Raw genomic sequence first — 15,492 nt, 5'->3', positions numbered from 1 at the left:
CTTAAAGAACTAGACAAGATCCTAAAGTGTAAAGATATATAACTGAGCACTAAAGTTAGAATTGCCAAGCCATTATATTCCCCATCACCATGTACAGATGTGAGAGCTGGACAGTGAAGAAAGCTGACAAAAAGAAAATCAGCTCATCTGAGATGTGGTGCTAGAGAAGAGTGCTGAAGATACCATGGACAGCCAAAATGACAAACAAATGGGTCCTTGAACAGATTGTCCCTGAATTCTCCCTGGAAGCTAAGATGATGGCTGTTGCACTTTGGTCACATAATGGGAAGACATGACTCACTAAAAAAAGATGAAAGGTTGTAGAAAGACAGCAAGACCACATGCCAAATGGATAGATTCAATCAGGGAGGCCACGGGCCTCAGTCTACAGGATCTAAGCAGAACAATGAAGGACATGGGTCTTGGAGATGTCTGATTCACTGGGTTGCCATGACTTGGGGCTGACTCAAGGGCAGTTAACAACAACAAATATCAGCTATGAAAACCCATTGGATGACCTTGAGCAAGTCACACACTTTCAGCCTCAGAGGAAGGCAAAGGCAACCCCACTCTCTTGAACAAATCTTGTCCAGAAAACCCTGTGATAGGTTCACATTAGGGTCACCATAAGCTGAAATGACTTGAAAGCACACAACAGCAACAATTCTCACCAAGCTTATGGAAATATGTCTTCATTTCAGCTATAGGTATGCACTGAAAAAGGGGAAACGCAGGAGTGGCTGGTGGGCTCCATGTCAGTAAAGAGATGAATTTGCACTGGACTTCAGTCTGAACTTTAAAGGAGCTATCTAAGGGCCTGAACCTATTTTGAGGGTGGGGATTCCATAACCTTTGAAGCTTCTAAATAGTATGGCTGAAATCTAGAGTAGATCTACTGCCCCAGTCTTTCCTTTCCATGACCTAGATTAGCCAGCATTAAGTGTATGGCTAGAATCCATGCAGTAGTCACTCGAATTTGGATTTACCATCTCCATTGTAAATCTTAAATGCTTGCCTCAAGAAGGCTGCTAATGAACCCAGTAAAGCATCACCATTTCTTGACTGAATGAATTTCTCAGTCTGCTCCCCACCTGTCCCTCATACTCAACCTTTTCCCAGTCAGATAATACTAAATGCTCACGAGTCCACATGGTTCTCAAAGGACAGGATCACTGGATAGGGAGATGTTTTGAAAGCACTTTCTGCAATAGCCTCAATTGCATCCTGCAAATGGGGAATGGGAGAGAGTACTTTTGTAAATTAAGTGCCAAGAAACATCTTATTGTTGGTTGTTAATCCTATTTCAAAATCTACATTTCCCATTTCTGTGGGAAATCCACGATGATGCACAGTTCCCGATCATATGGCACACTGCAACATTTCCAGCTGACATTCACATATAATATTTCCTCTTCAGACCTTCTTTGTCCACAGTCCAGAGAAGTCAGAGCATGGGTAGTATGAGTGGCCTTTGCTTCTCCATATTTACATTTTGTTAACACCTTAGAACACCTAGTTCTGCACTGAATATACACTCTGCACAGAAATGTGACCAATTACAGCCCAGGCATATGCCATGCACAAATGCATTTGTTAATTCACACTTTATGTTTTATATATGCACATTTAAAACACTATAGATGTGAACCATAACCCACATATATACACCTGAGAGCAACAGTTTGAGAGGTGCATAGTCTCCAATTGTCCTGATTTGGCAGGGGCAGTCCAAATTAATCCTTTGTTCTTCCACTATTTGGGAGCTTTTCAAATGTCCCAGTCTTCCCTCCTCCCACTTCCCCTCTTTGTCATCTGCTTACTTCAATTACTACAAACTGAGTTCAAAGTACAAAAAAATATTTGCACTCAATTAACTCAGCAGGGAGAAGAGGAAGGGGTAAGCTTTTCTCAGTAGGCTTAGTCAAAAGTAGACTACTGCAGCCTCTCCTAGCTTGTATATTCTCACTTATTAATACCTTTTGCCATCTTGGCCATACTCTGATGTTATTTGGCTGTTTGTGTCCTTGTTTTCAGCTGTGAAATGTTGGGGGGTATGCAAGAGTCTGTGTGGTGTAGTGGTTTCAATGTTGGACTACAACCCTGGAGACCAGAGTTCAAATCCTCATTCAGCCATGGAAATCCACTGGGTGACTTTGGACACATTGTACTCTCTCAGCCTCAGAAAAAGCCAAGGCAAATACCCTTTGAACAAATCTTGCCAAGAAATCCCAGTGATAGGTTTATCTTATGGTTGCCATAACTCGGAAATGACTTGAAGCTGAAGGTACAGAACAACAATGGACATACAGGAAATATAGGTCTCTAATATTAAAAAAGGAAATCCAGCATATCTGCTTGTGGCATTATTTATTTATTTAGAAATAATATTTTTGCAAACCCACTATTCATCTGTGCTTAACTTTTCTTTATTCTCCTTTCCCCCAGCTCTGGTGATTGACAAGCTACAGTAACAGCATTGCCCCTCTCTACAATTAGCTGCCTTCTTTTTCTCTTGTTCCATTGATTCTGCGCAATAGTGCAACTCTTTAGCCTGGTGATTTATAACAATACATAACTCTTCCATCATCAACTGAGCCTTGATATGCAGTATCAGTGAAGTCAATGGAACTTCACCAGGAATTAACATGGCTCAGGCCTTCACATTACTTCCTTACTACTTCTTTTTTCTAAATGAACAAGGTGGGAGGCTCCTACTGTGCCTCTGTACTTAATCTGTATTTCAAAGGAATTGGCTATATGTTCAAAGTGGAAAGAATCACCTCCTCCTCCACCCACTGGTATTTTGGAGAAAGGAGAAGACCCATACATTATATAAGCTCCAATGAAAAGTACATATTGTGCTAATGGCCAATAATTCCTTTGTGAAGTTCACTGTTGTGGTGCACAGCAATCTTGCCCTGCAATTACAACTACAGTAAAGCACACTAGCCTTTATTTGTTCTGAAAATTGTATGGTGCAGTGTAAGGTTAACTGTGATGTCATATGATCCAGAAGATGACATGATTAACATTCCTGTGTGACAGGCATTATTACCAAATACTAAAGTAACTGAAGGGGGGAAGCCTGGAGGTGGGAAGGAGTTTGTCCCTATGCATACCCTACTGCTGAAACTATGGCGGAAGGCAGGTGGCCTTACTGAAAATGAAGAAATGCATCAACCAAAAAGCAGCCGGGGGGGGCACCAATTTGTACATGATATTAAAACGTGTGTAGATCAGGCTGGGGAACTGTGGTTAGTCTAGGGATCAGTCTTCTGGTCCTCTCTGGAGAGAAAAAAAACCTCTTAATGGAAATAAAAAATGGAATGGGTCAGAGATCCATTTCTGGTTTTGGAAACTAGACATTTTAAAAAATGTATTAAACAGTGCAGGAAAGCCCTGCATCCTAGGCCTCATTCACAGTATACAAAATATAGCATTTTTAGTTTTTTGTGGGTTTTTCGGGCTATAGCATTTTGAAACCACTATGATGGCCATGGTTCCATCCTAGAGAATCCTGGAGTTTGTAGTTTCATGAGACCACAAAAACATTAGTCAGGGGATACAGTATCTCCATCCCTGGTATAGCTGTGTATTTAGGGGGGAAATGCTATAAATTAAATGGAACTACAGTATATCTCATTATAAAGGAGAAATGTTCAGGGCTTCAACAGACATGGCAAGTGCATTGGGAGTTTGCAGTATTTGTTGCTGTAATTCTTAGGGGTTTCTTTCTTTTTTCTTTTTTTTAAATATCCAAACAATATTTATGTTGTTTCACACTATTTGCTGGCAATTCTCAGCATCAACTGCAACATTCTACTCCCACCTTCAAGTGTATTTCTTTTTAATTCTGAGACATATGTACCCTTCTCCACCTTAATATATACACACACACATACAGTAGGCCCTTCCCTTATGCGGAGGATCTGTTCCAACCCCCCACCCCCACCCCGGTGTAAGGGAAATCCTGCGTATGCTCGCACCCCCTTGCAAACAATGGGGCACATGCTTGCAGTACACCGCACCATTTGTTTGTTTGTCGTGCAGCTTTAGTGCATGCTTAAAGCCACATATGGTCTGGTACGGCGCACTCATATTGTGTGTGTCTGTGTATATATACAGATGACTTACCAAGCTGCCGTGCATCAGTGAAATGCTACTTTAAATTAGTACTCTACAAGTCTGCAAATATATGACTGAGATCCTGTATCATCATTCTAACTTCAGTGATGGAACCTCTTATCATAGTTAATAACTGATAATGCTCCCCCTCCAACCTTTGCAGTTTGACAGTTCCCTGACCAAAGCATTTTGAAGGTGCTAGAGACTGGGGCACTAGGAAATTATGTCCACAGCATGCTCCCAGTTGCAGAGTCCCTTAGCAATAGGTAGGTGGAGAGACTCCTCAGGGTTCTACACAAATGTTTGTCCCAAGGCACACTGTGACTGAGAGCATACTGCAAACATTTCCCAGTGCTTTGACCTCCAGCTTCAGTCATGGTGCTACCAGACTGTGAAGGTAGTTTTTGGAGTCATATTTTATTTTTCATGACTATTTACATAGTTTTAAATTGGATATGGATACATCACCCTTGGAATGTTATTAGAAAGTAAAACAACACAACACAAAATAAAACAGATACAAACAAACAAAAAATCAATTAGGGAAAATAATCTCCTGAGAGAGGCCTGTACCTTGAAGAGTATTTCAGTTGTCATGGTGAATCCATGGGTGATGATGGGCTCCTCCTCTGGAGGACGACCCTTCCAGCAGTCCAGTTCCACACAGCGGCAACCAGCCAAGAGAGTTTGGCGATACATTTCAGGAGATGAAATTCCTGAAAACTGGCCAGCTTAAAAAAAAAAAGGACAGAAGGAAAAGGAAGTCAGTTGTATCTGCATCCATATTTTCTGTAGGCATCTTGAATATGAGAATGGAAATTGACATCTGTGTACACAAATGTATTAAATAGAGGAAAATAGGAAGTTGCCTTAAGGCAGGTCAAACTATTTGTACATCTAATCTTATAGTGTCTACTTGAAAATAGCTCTCCATGCTCTCAGGCGTATTTCCCATGATCCGCTACTTGATCCTTTAAACTGGGCATGGTGAAGACAGGACAGGAGACTGTCTGCATGCAAAGCACACACTCTACCACTAAGCTATTGCCCTCTGCATTTTCATTAATGTGTGTATGTGCCTTCAAGTCACCTGTCAAGTATGGCAAGCTCATTAATTTTGTAGGGTTTTCTTAGGCAAGGAATATTCAGAGGTACTGTAGTTTTGGTTGTTCCTTCCTCTGAAATTTAGCCTACAGCACCTGGTATTCATTGGCTGTCTTCCATCCAAGGACTAACCAGGGTTGACCCAGGATCAGACAGGATCCGTTGCCTTTAAGGCAGTGGTACTCAAACTTTTTACCTTTGGGTCCTCCCCTTTTATATCTACATGTGGACATTGCACCCCCTCCCCACCTGACATAGTATATTAATAAAAAATATTTTGTTTATTTAGTGTGCGTATTTTCATTCACATGTTCATGTATATTCATATTTTAAAATTTTATAAGAAAATAACATCGGGCAGTTTTATTTAATTAAAGTCAAGATATAACTCCACATGTGTAAATTTTACATATAAAGAAGTTTGAGAAAAGGAGGAAGAGGAATCAGGGCCACCAAGTCTTGTGCCCTCCTTGAGCAATTCTCATGCCCTCTCTGCAGGTCTCACCCCACTGTTTGAGAACCACCTCTTTGGGGGTATTTAGGCATGCACCACACTATATAATAGGAGACATTGCTTTCATGGAGAAAAAGGCTGATGTCATAGAGACATCAACACAGTTCTCTCCAAGTTATGTAAAACCCATCACTATTTAGAGGACAACCAGATTAGTGTAGTGATTAAACTGAGACTTGGCATATCTGGGTTCCAGTCTCCACCAAGCTGCAAAACTCACTAATTGGCCATGGGCAGGTCACCCTCTCTCAGTCTGACCTACCTCATAGGAATGTTGTTTGGATAAGGTGGGGGAGAAGAGGGCCACCCTGAGCTTATTTGGTAAATGGTGGGATCAAAGTGTAATGAGTAAATAATACTAGAGGCAAAGCCACTAAAGTACAGAAGTGATTACTATAGCCCCTTTCTTTCATTGCACACTGGCATGTTTTGGTCTTATCATGATTACTGTCAATCATTCTCTTACCTCAGCTTGATACCAGTAGGGTTATAACTAGAAGAACACAGGATGGATAGCCAGTAGAATTAAGAGTTTTATTGCTATTTATTACTATTTGTTGGATTTATATCTAACTTTTCCCCATTAGAGCCTAGGCAACATTTCAGTCCTTATAGGAGCACAGTCTACATCAGAGGTGGGCAAAGTGAAGCCCTTGAAATATTGTTGGACTTCAGTTTCCTAGCTGGCAGAGCCAATGCTAAGTAATGTTCTGCAGAATCCAAAAAACCAAAATGTGCCCACCCTCGGCCTACACAAAAATCCACACCTAAATCCATAAATTTAAATACCTAAAATCATAAAATATAAATGTCAACTAAACGTATAAGATCAACAACACAAAAAGCAGCCCTTGCTTATCTCTGTACAGTGTTCAGTACTAGTACAAGAAGCCCCATTGATCTTTCTTCTCATTTAGTATTGCTGGGCAATGAATGTTGGCCCAATGGCTAGCCTCTCATAGTGAAATACCTGTTAAAAATGGACCTGTCTTTGTAGGTTGAAATACCTGTTAGATAGGTGTTGTGGGATGAGTTGATGAAGTAGTGAGAGAGTGGTTGATTCATATCCTGGTACAGCAATAGTTTGTCCTGAGATACTATGCTATTTTCAGGACCACACAGAAACCAAACCATTCCCTCTGGAGATAATTGCCCTGAAAATAAAACAATATTATTAGTGGACAAGGAACTGAAGAAACTGGCCTTGGATGTTCCTGGATGTTATTGAGTTCTGAATATGAAAGTCACAGATGATTGTCACTGAAGCCTCTGCCACCACAACCTTAAGATTTTGTCAAAGAGTCACTATTCTCTTCCTCTATCCCCTCCATTTATTTTTGTGCCTTCCTCTGTATATGTCCGTATATGTTTAAAAATCATTCAAGTGCACTTGTTAATCAGGACCTGCATGAAGGAGTTGGTGCAATTCTCAGAAGTAGGGCTGCCAGGTCAAGATCATCCCAAGCCCTGAAATTTCCATGCCAAAACCTGAGAACTAGGCATAGATCATGGTGATGTCATTAAGTATTATACATTATAAAACACTTGCTCACAGCTTGTCATTCTCTCTCTCTCTCTCTCTCTCTCTCTCTCTCACACACACACACACACAACTCCCTTGGAGTGTAGTGGAATTTCCTTCCTTAGAGGTTTTTAAACAGAGGCTGGACGGCCATCTGTCGGGGATGCTTTGATTTAGATTTCCTGCATGGCAGGGGGTTGGACTGGATGGCCCATGCGGTCTCTTCCAACTCTATGATTCTATGATTCTACACACACACACACACACACACACACAGAGAGAGAGAGAGAGAGAACTTATTTTCCTGTATGGAAATTAAGAGAGAAATCTTAAGGGCCTCAGAGCTATCCTCTGAGGACAAGAGAATTTGTTTTGCTAAAGGTCACCCAGCGGGTTTCCATGGGCAGGCAGGGATTTGAACCCATGTCTCGTAGGGTCCTAGTCCAATGCAGAGTCTGAAACCACTACACAATACTGACACAAAAGAAAAATTTAGTCAATGAACAAAATTTAAAAACTAATAGATCACAGGCAAAATGGATATATTACTTTCTGAGCTACAACTCCCAGAATTATAGTACCAAAAATGTAATTTTTCCAAGTTTTGAACAAACTATAATAACAAGAATGGGTACCTGTCATGCACATCAAATTTTGCTAAATTTAAAAACCTGAGAGACAGAAATAAAAAATGTTAGTTTCTGCATGCAGGGCATGTGCCTTACCATTCACCTGTATCCTCTCCATTATCTAAGGCCATGACAAGAACTGATCTGCCTGAAACTCCTCTTCAATGCTGAAGTGAAAATTGTAGATTTGGAATGATGAGAAAGACTCATTGCAAGGGAAAAGGACTCACCTCTCTGAACATTCATCCCACTGGGCTCATATTTCTCAATGAGACATTGCACTTGTTCTGGCTTTGCAGGGGGGAAAAGCATGTCATTGAGGTGGGAATCACGCTGCTTTTTGTTGATAAACTGTGTCAAATGATCTTTGGTCATGTAAGGTTTGGCTTTTGAATGGCTGAGGAGAAACAGAAGAAGGAAGAAAGAAATACTGTCTTTAGGCATCCCTGAAAAATTAGTGAGTGAGTTTTGATGATGGAGGGCTTGGACTGTATGCTCCTATTTCTGTAATATGTTTAGATCAGCACCAAAGAGAAGGAGCTGAACTCCAAAACATTAAAATCTAAAAAATCACCACCCATAACAAAATATTAAGCAGCGTGTGCAACTTAAGATATCAAATCTCTACTTACCAATGCAGTTGATTGTAGTGACACTGAAAGCTGTAAGACTAACCTACCTCACAAAATTGTTGTGAGGATTAATGGGGTTTGAAAGTGGGGAAAAGATTATACATTTCCCGAGTTCCTTGAAAGAAGGACAGAATAAAAATGCGAGAAGTTCCTATGAGCTTTAGGTTTTAACTAGAAGCCTCAATAAATGTTCACCTGCAACAACATGTCAACTATCAGTGTTAAGTGAGAAACATATAATGTGAGGCTCCCTTTAGGAAATGTACAATATAATGTTACAATCAATAGTTAGACATAGGCCCCATTCCCACTAGCTCATTTGCCCTGGGTACATCCAGTCCGGACTTGCTGAGCCAGTACCGAATCTCCCCAGAAAGAAGTTCTCCCTACCCTTTACCTTGATCGATGCAATCTGCCCCTCTGAAGTTCACGTTTGCAGTAGTGCTTTAAAATGGAGCCTCCTTTGTTGTCAATCAAATTCACTTCCATTTTCGTCAAAGGTGACGTAGCCTACAATCATTGGCCAACAGAATGGGTGCTTTCCCCCCTCCTTTTTAAAAAAAAACCTGTCGGCAACATTCACCTATTCTGTCAACTTGTGTGTGTATGTGCATGTGTTGTGTGCCTTTGGGTCATTTCAGATTCCCTCCCCTTGCCATCCTCTGTTTTCCCTTCATTTGCCATCCCAGAATGCAATCTCTCCTTCTCTCCTCCTTTGCATCCTCTTGCTTTCCCTTCGTTTCCCATCCAGAATGCAATCTCTCCTTCTCTCCTCCTTTGCATCCTCTGTTTTCCCTTCATTTGCCATCCCAGAATGCAATCTCTCCTTCTCTCCTCCTTTGCATCCTCTTGCTTTCCCTTCATTTCCCACACATATGTAGCACAAGCATTCACACATTGTACCAATTTGTCAAATTGAAAGGGAAACATATGTAGCACAAGCATTTGCATATTCTGTCACACACACAAAATAATTTTTTAAAAATGCCACTTGCAGAGTGACGTGCCGTGCCAGCAGCAAGCAAACGAAAGCGAAATGTAGCACAAGCACACACATTCTATCAATATGTATCAACCTGTAGCACAAGCATCCGCATAATCTGTCAAAAATAAAAATTACCAAAGAGAGAGAAAGAGAGAGAAAGCTGCTTGCAAGAGGGGAGGCATGTTCCACCCATTGCCCTCCCTCTGACCTAAATCCCTCCCCTGAACTTGACCCGATCATGACCGGGGCCAAGTTCACATTTGCCGGCAGCAGGGGAGAAATGGGTTTTCCAAAAAGAAACAGGAAATAATCCACTTTCAGAAAATCCGCTCTAAGGGATTTGTGTTTAAACTGGCGCCAGTGGGAACTTTCCACTTTTAATCTGGGTTACAATTCATTACAAAAGGTAGTCTGAACAGCTCCATAGTGAAAGGAGAATTCTGGAGTGTAGCTGTCATTTTAACAAACAAGCTGTCACATTATTATAAAAGCAAGATTCTAGTTAAACCTAAGCACACTTAACAGATTGTGTTTGCTAGACTGTGTTGTTGTTTTGTGCCTTCAAGCTGTTTCCAACTTATGGCAGCCCTAAGGCAAACATATAATAAAGTTTTCTTGGCAAGAATTGTTTGAGGCTGTGGGTTACCATGGCTGAGGGGGGATTTGAACCCTGATTTCCAGAGTCATAGTCCAACATTCAAATCACCTGTCTTTGGAGGCTCTGTGTTGGATTGTGGTCAAAGCTAATGAAATGGTGGCTAGGAGTGGGGATAGCATCACTACCCATCACCACTTCATATCTCTTGCTGGGTAACCAGACTTACACTGGATTTCTACCGTCTGAGACTATACAACCTTAAAAGCAAAGAGGCTGCTATGAAACAGGTTAAAATAAGGTGTAAGAGTTTTGCAAGACCATTAATTTATTTCACAGTCTCTATTTGCCTATATACAGGCACGCCTGAAGAAGAAAGGAAGCTTTGTTGGTAATTGCCAGCAGATCAACTTCAACGTATGGCAACCCTATGAATGAGAGACCTCCAAGTCACCCTATCCTCAAATCAGATCCTGCAGATTCAGGGCCATAGCTTCCTTGACTGAGACTATCCATCTGGAATGTAGTCTTCCTCTTTTCCTACTGCCTTCTATCTTACCAAGCATTAAGGAGACTTACTGTGAGGTAAATATCTCATTGATTTCTGGCCGAGGACACAGATTCATCAAGAATGTTTTGTATACTGCCTCAGGGAAGTCTTCTGGATTGATGCCATCATTCTAGAAACAAAAAGAGCAGCTCATGATGGGGGCAGACTCCCTCTAGTAACTGAAATACTCTTAGGTCTACTCCCAAAATTGCAACCACTGATCTGGATGTGTCCCCCCCTAGATTTATATGGTGCATATGGTGGTTGCAACTTGTTCATCAGTAAAGGAAAAACACTCTGTACTCATAACTTATAGAAGAAAGCTTCACCATACATTGTGGTACATTTTTGCATTTGTTATTTCCATGTAATCTGAGACTGTGACCTCACACTAAACAAACAATCCTTCTGAGGCCAAACTTTATCACAACAGGATTATAAAACACCCCAAGAACATTTGCATAGGAAATGCAAATATACCAGGTGGGGATACTTATTATTCATAGTGCTTTCAAATCACCACGTTGCTGCTTCTACCCTGGGCTCTGCTTTCTGTGCATCTGCCTCCATAGCCCTGTCTCCCTCCCCTAACCTCTTCCCAGCATACCTTTCAGTTTGTATTTATTTTTATTCTTAGTGCAATTGTGTGATCATAGCAATTCATTAACTAAGATAATAAAGAATGAAAAGAAAAACAGCCCGTTCAGGAATAGTGGGAGGGAGGGGGGAGAAGGGAAGAGGAATATAATCACACACACTCATATTACATTACTGTTTGCATATCAGAATTGCTTCAAGAGAAACATATGATACTTGAATTAACAGTGCAAAAGTGGTGTGATTAGAAGGCATGAGAAAGATTACTCCAGCAATGGATGCACTACAGACTAGCTACTGGACAGAAAAAGCGACCTGTGATAATCACAGCCACAGACATTGTTATCCTGCTCTAATTCCACTTTTTAACACTCATGTGATAAAGTCCTGAGACTTGGATGGATCTGCTGAATTGGACATTAGAATTAGGGAGGCCACGTATATCTCATTAAGCATGAAGATGTATAGATGTGCATAAAAATATGTGAACTAATTTATGTGTGAGTGTGTGTGTAATGTGCCTTCAAGTCATTTCCAACTTATGGTGAACCTAAGGCAAACCTATCATGGGGTTTTCTTTGCAAGATTTGTTTAGCAGAGGTTTGTCATTGCCATCCTCTGAGGCTGAGAGAATGCGACTTGCCCAAGGTCACCCTGTGGGTTACATCGCTGAGTGGGAATCGAACCTTGGTCTTCACAGTTGTAGTCCAACACTCAAACCACTACACTATGCTCTCTCTCTCTTTTACACATACAAATAATTACTGCAATTTAAGTTGAATTATAACCTATCTTATCAAATGAAGAATGTGACTAGGTGAGCTGTGTGCCTATCAATCTGATTTCCATGTCCTATGTTGCTGATGGAGAATTAAAGAGTCCTCCTGTCTGTTATGAACTCTTAGAGAGAGTGCAGCAACCAAGCACAGTTCCATCGTGCCTTGGTCACAGCAGCTGATGACAGGCCTTCCTTCTTTCCAGCTGCCACTGCTTAGGCTTTTGAGGGAGAGAAGAGCAGCCAGCATAATAATAATAATAATAATAATAATAATAATAATAATAATAATAATTTATTTATTTGTATTCCGCTTTTTCACAAAGGAATCAAAGCAGATTCCAACAGTATAAATAAAACACCAAACAATTAAAAAATACAATTGAAAAGCCCCCAAACCGCAACCCTCCCCACAATCATAAAAGCATCTTCTGAACTTAATCCTCTCGCCAATTGCTATTGCCTTTTCCTTTTTTCCCCCCTTTGCACTTCATATCTTTAGACTGTAAGTCCAAGAAAAGGGAACTCAAATTAAAAATGCTTTACCTCCTGGTCATATAAAACATCATGTACACAGATGATAATAATAATATATAATTAAGTGATATAATAATGATGACAATATCTCTTCTTATGCTTTAAAAATCTGTAAACTGGTGGCCTGGTGAAGTCCTTCAAACAGGATCCTCTTTCAACAGAGAAGCATTGCAAACAGGAACTGGATTTGTCAGGATGCAAACATCCTGAGATGGCCTCTGTACCTTTAGTAGTTGTGTGGAAGAGGGAATTTCAGCAGGTGTTGCTTGCCATGTAAACAGACAACTGTGTACCTCTGTGTATGAGTTTAGAAAAAGATCACTAAAAGAAAACATTCAGAAAGTAACTTTTTTGGGCTGCAGCTTCCTCAGTGGCCATACTGGCTGGCAAGTTCTGTGAGTTGTAGTTGGAAAAAAAAAAAAATTCACCATACTCTGTAAGGCTGATCAGCTTTATCAACCTGCAATTCATGACATTTTCCAAGAATTCTGCTTGGAAAATGTTATAAAGTGGTAACAACATTTTGTTCAAGGAATATGAGGTCTGGACTATATAACTAAGAAATTACTCACCTTCCCCTTTGGAAGATGGCAGGCAGTTAATGCTTCCTCTACTCTTTTTCGGTCTGCAGGAAACATTTGAAAAATACTGGGAAAGAAGAAGAAGGCGGTTGGAGGCAAAACTGTTGATGAAAACTTTCTAATAGATCATCAATATGGATAAATGTGAGACTTACTTTCTGACAGGATTTTCCCCTCAGTATTCAGCTGCATATTCAGCTTCACTAGTCTATAGAAAAGATCAGAGACAATTGGTCTTGCTCCTCACAAAGATAAGAGGAAAAAGAGAAAAGGGGAGCATGGCAGCCATCACAAGTGGGAATGATGAAATTGCCATTGAAATTCTGCATCACTGTTCGCAGATACTTTTGAAAGATGAGATGGATATTACTGTTGTTAGGCACAGGGCTGAGTTTAAATTCCAAAAACTGTTTCAGAAATTCTTACATTCCATAGAGTCATAGCATTTGCAATCACTAGAAATCTGAATGGAAATTGAACTTTGGTGTATGAATGGAAATGAACTGTTTATGAAAGAAGTTGTAAAGTACTACAGTCCCTTTGTAACTGATATTCAGACTAACATGCTTGTCTTTAATTCTGCTGAGTACTCCTCATTGTGGTAAGTACAAAAGCCAGCAGGACATGAGGCAAGGAGAAGAGATTTTTGTTGTGCTAAAACACAGCACATACTCTTATCATACATGGGTTTGGGAATTCAATTTTTTACCGACAGCTGCATCTCTGCTCATTTTACTCCAAAGTTAGGATTTAAAGCTAACGTCATTCTTATTTCATTATTTCACAAGAAATGATATTTTCAAAGGTTTTCTCACTGTTGGCGGGATTATGAAATTTTGTATAGCTTCACATTTCGACCTTTGTGAGAAAAAAAATCATTTCTGCAAAATTATGTGCTTTTCCCATGTTTTTTTTTTTTTTTTTTGCATACAGAATCTCTGCACAAACACCCCCCCCAAAAAAACCTAAATCTTACATCAGTTAATCATTTCTCAACAGAATGTCCTGATCTGTTGAAACCCTATATTTAAAAAGTTAAGGATGAGAACATTTGCATGTTACTTTGCCTCCCTTGTCCTGAAAGGACTGGACATTTGGAACTGACATTTTGACATTTGGTTGCGAGAGTCTTTGATTCCAAGATTTGGCCTTTTTTTATCATTCTTGAGTGTTAAATAAAATGGAGGCAGAAAAATAAATACCTTTTGCAACAAAATGATGCAATGTAGTAACCTCTAAAGGAGTCTTCTTCGGATTCAGGCTTACAACTACATTGTTGCCATATGCCAAGGGCAGTGTGTTTTTCATAATTTGGAAATGTTCATTTTTTGGACCACAACTTCCAGAATACCTAGCAAGCTGTGCCTGGGGATTCTGGACCGTCATTCAAAACAGTAATTTTCTCAGGCTCAGGAGCAACCCTCCAATTGTTGGGCTGCAACTCACAGGCTCCCGCCGTGTTATCTTGGTCTGGATGCTGTTGCAGCCATCTGGGGTCTCACAGCTATAATTATAGGGAGAAGGAGGGCATTTATGTCCCCTCCTATATTTTCTTGTTCCATCTGACAGCGTTCATAGTTCCTGATAATTCCTGAATGTGCCCTATCTTTAATGAGCTGTTCTTTTGCCTTTGTTGTTGTTGTGTGCCTTCAAGTCATTTCTGACTTATGAGACCCTCACACCTTTTACAGACCCCTCCTCTTGCAGATAGGACATCTGGTCCCCTGCCTCTGCCAGACTCTGATTTTAAAACACAATGTGGGGAGATTGTTTTTGTTGTGTTGCTACATGCCTTCAAGTCATTTGACTTGTGGTACCCAGTGGGTTTACATTTCTGAGCCAGCATTCAACCCTGATCTTCAGAGTCATATTCCAACGCTCAAACTGCTATGCCACATCAGCCCTCATCTTCTAGCTTACTTATAATGAAAGCTTGCTGGAAAGTTTGCTAATACGATTCCCCTATTATGTTGATATTTTTTTTCTAGTATACCTGTATTTGCTCCATTTCTGTCATTTCTCAATTAGAACTGATAGATTAAGTGATAGGAAGACCTAGGAGTATAAATAACCAATGACTAACTTACATTTTCTCCAGGAACGTATAGCGGGAAGACATGTATGTAAAGGTTTCTAACAATGGCCATGATATCATCAGCCCAGTCCTAAAGGAAAATGTGTACAAGTTCAAAGAATATATAACTGTACTGTGAATTTCACTTTTTCATAGAGGTTGAAAGTGATTTTGGACTCCATTTCTAGAATCCCTATGCATCAGTCATGCTGGTGAGGGATTCTGGAAGAAGTTCAAAAAGTTGCTTTTCCAACCAGTATTATTTCAAAACC

The 15,492-nt window shown here is 40.3% G+C and overlaps 1 protein-coding gene across 1 annotated transcript in view; it reads right to left on the bottom strand.

Moving 5' to 3' along the window:
- Positions 1-15,492, bottom strand: part of PLCB2 (phospholipase C beta 2) — a 72,440-nt gene that overhangs the window by 35,896 nt on the left and 21,052 nt on the right. The window contains exons 8-12 of the mRNA XM_042472511.1: positions 10,686-10,786; positions 8,125-8,291; positions 6,751-6,897; positions 4,699-4,856; positions 1,142-1,224 (exon numbers count right to left, since the gene is read on the bottom strand). Coding sequence (XP_042328445.1) covers positions 1,142-1,224; positions 4,699-4,856; positions 6,751-6,897; positions 8,125-8,291; positions 10,686-10,786 — 656 coding nt within the window. The remainder of the gene's footprint in view (positions 1-1,141; positions 1,225-4,698; positions 4,857-6,750; positions 6,898-8,124; positions 8,292-10,685; positions 10,787-15,492) is intronic.

The sequence above is a fragment of the Sceloporus undulatus genome, chromosome 1, assembly GCF_019175285.1.
Source record: "Sceloporus undulatus isolate JIND9_A2432 ecotype Alabama chromosome 1, SceUnd_v1.1, whole genome shotgun sequence".
NCBI classification, from domain to species: Eukaryota; Metazoa; Chordata; class Lepidosauria; order Squamata; family Phrynosomatidae; genus Sceloporus; species Sceloporus undulatus.
The sequence above is the reverse complement of the archived record's forward strand: the minus strand, read 5'-3'. Positions and strand labels throughout refer to the sequence as shown.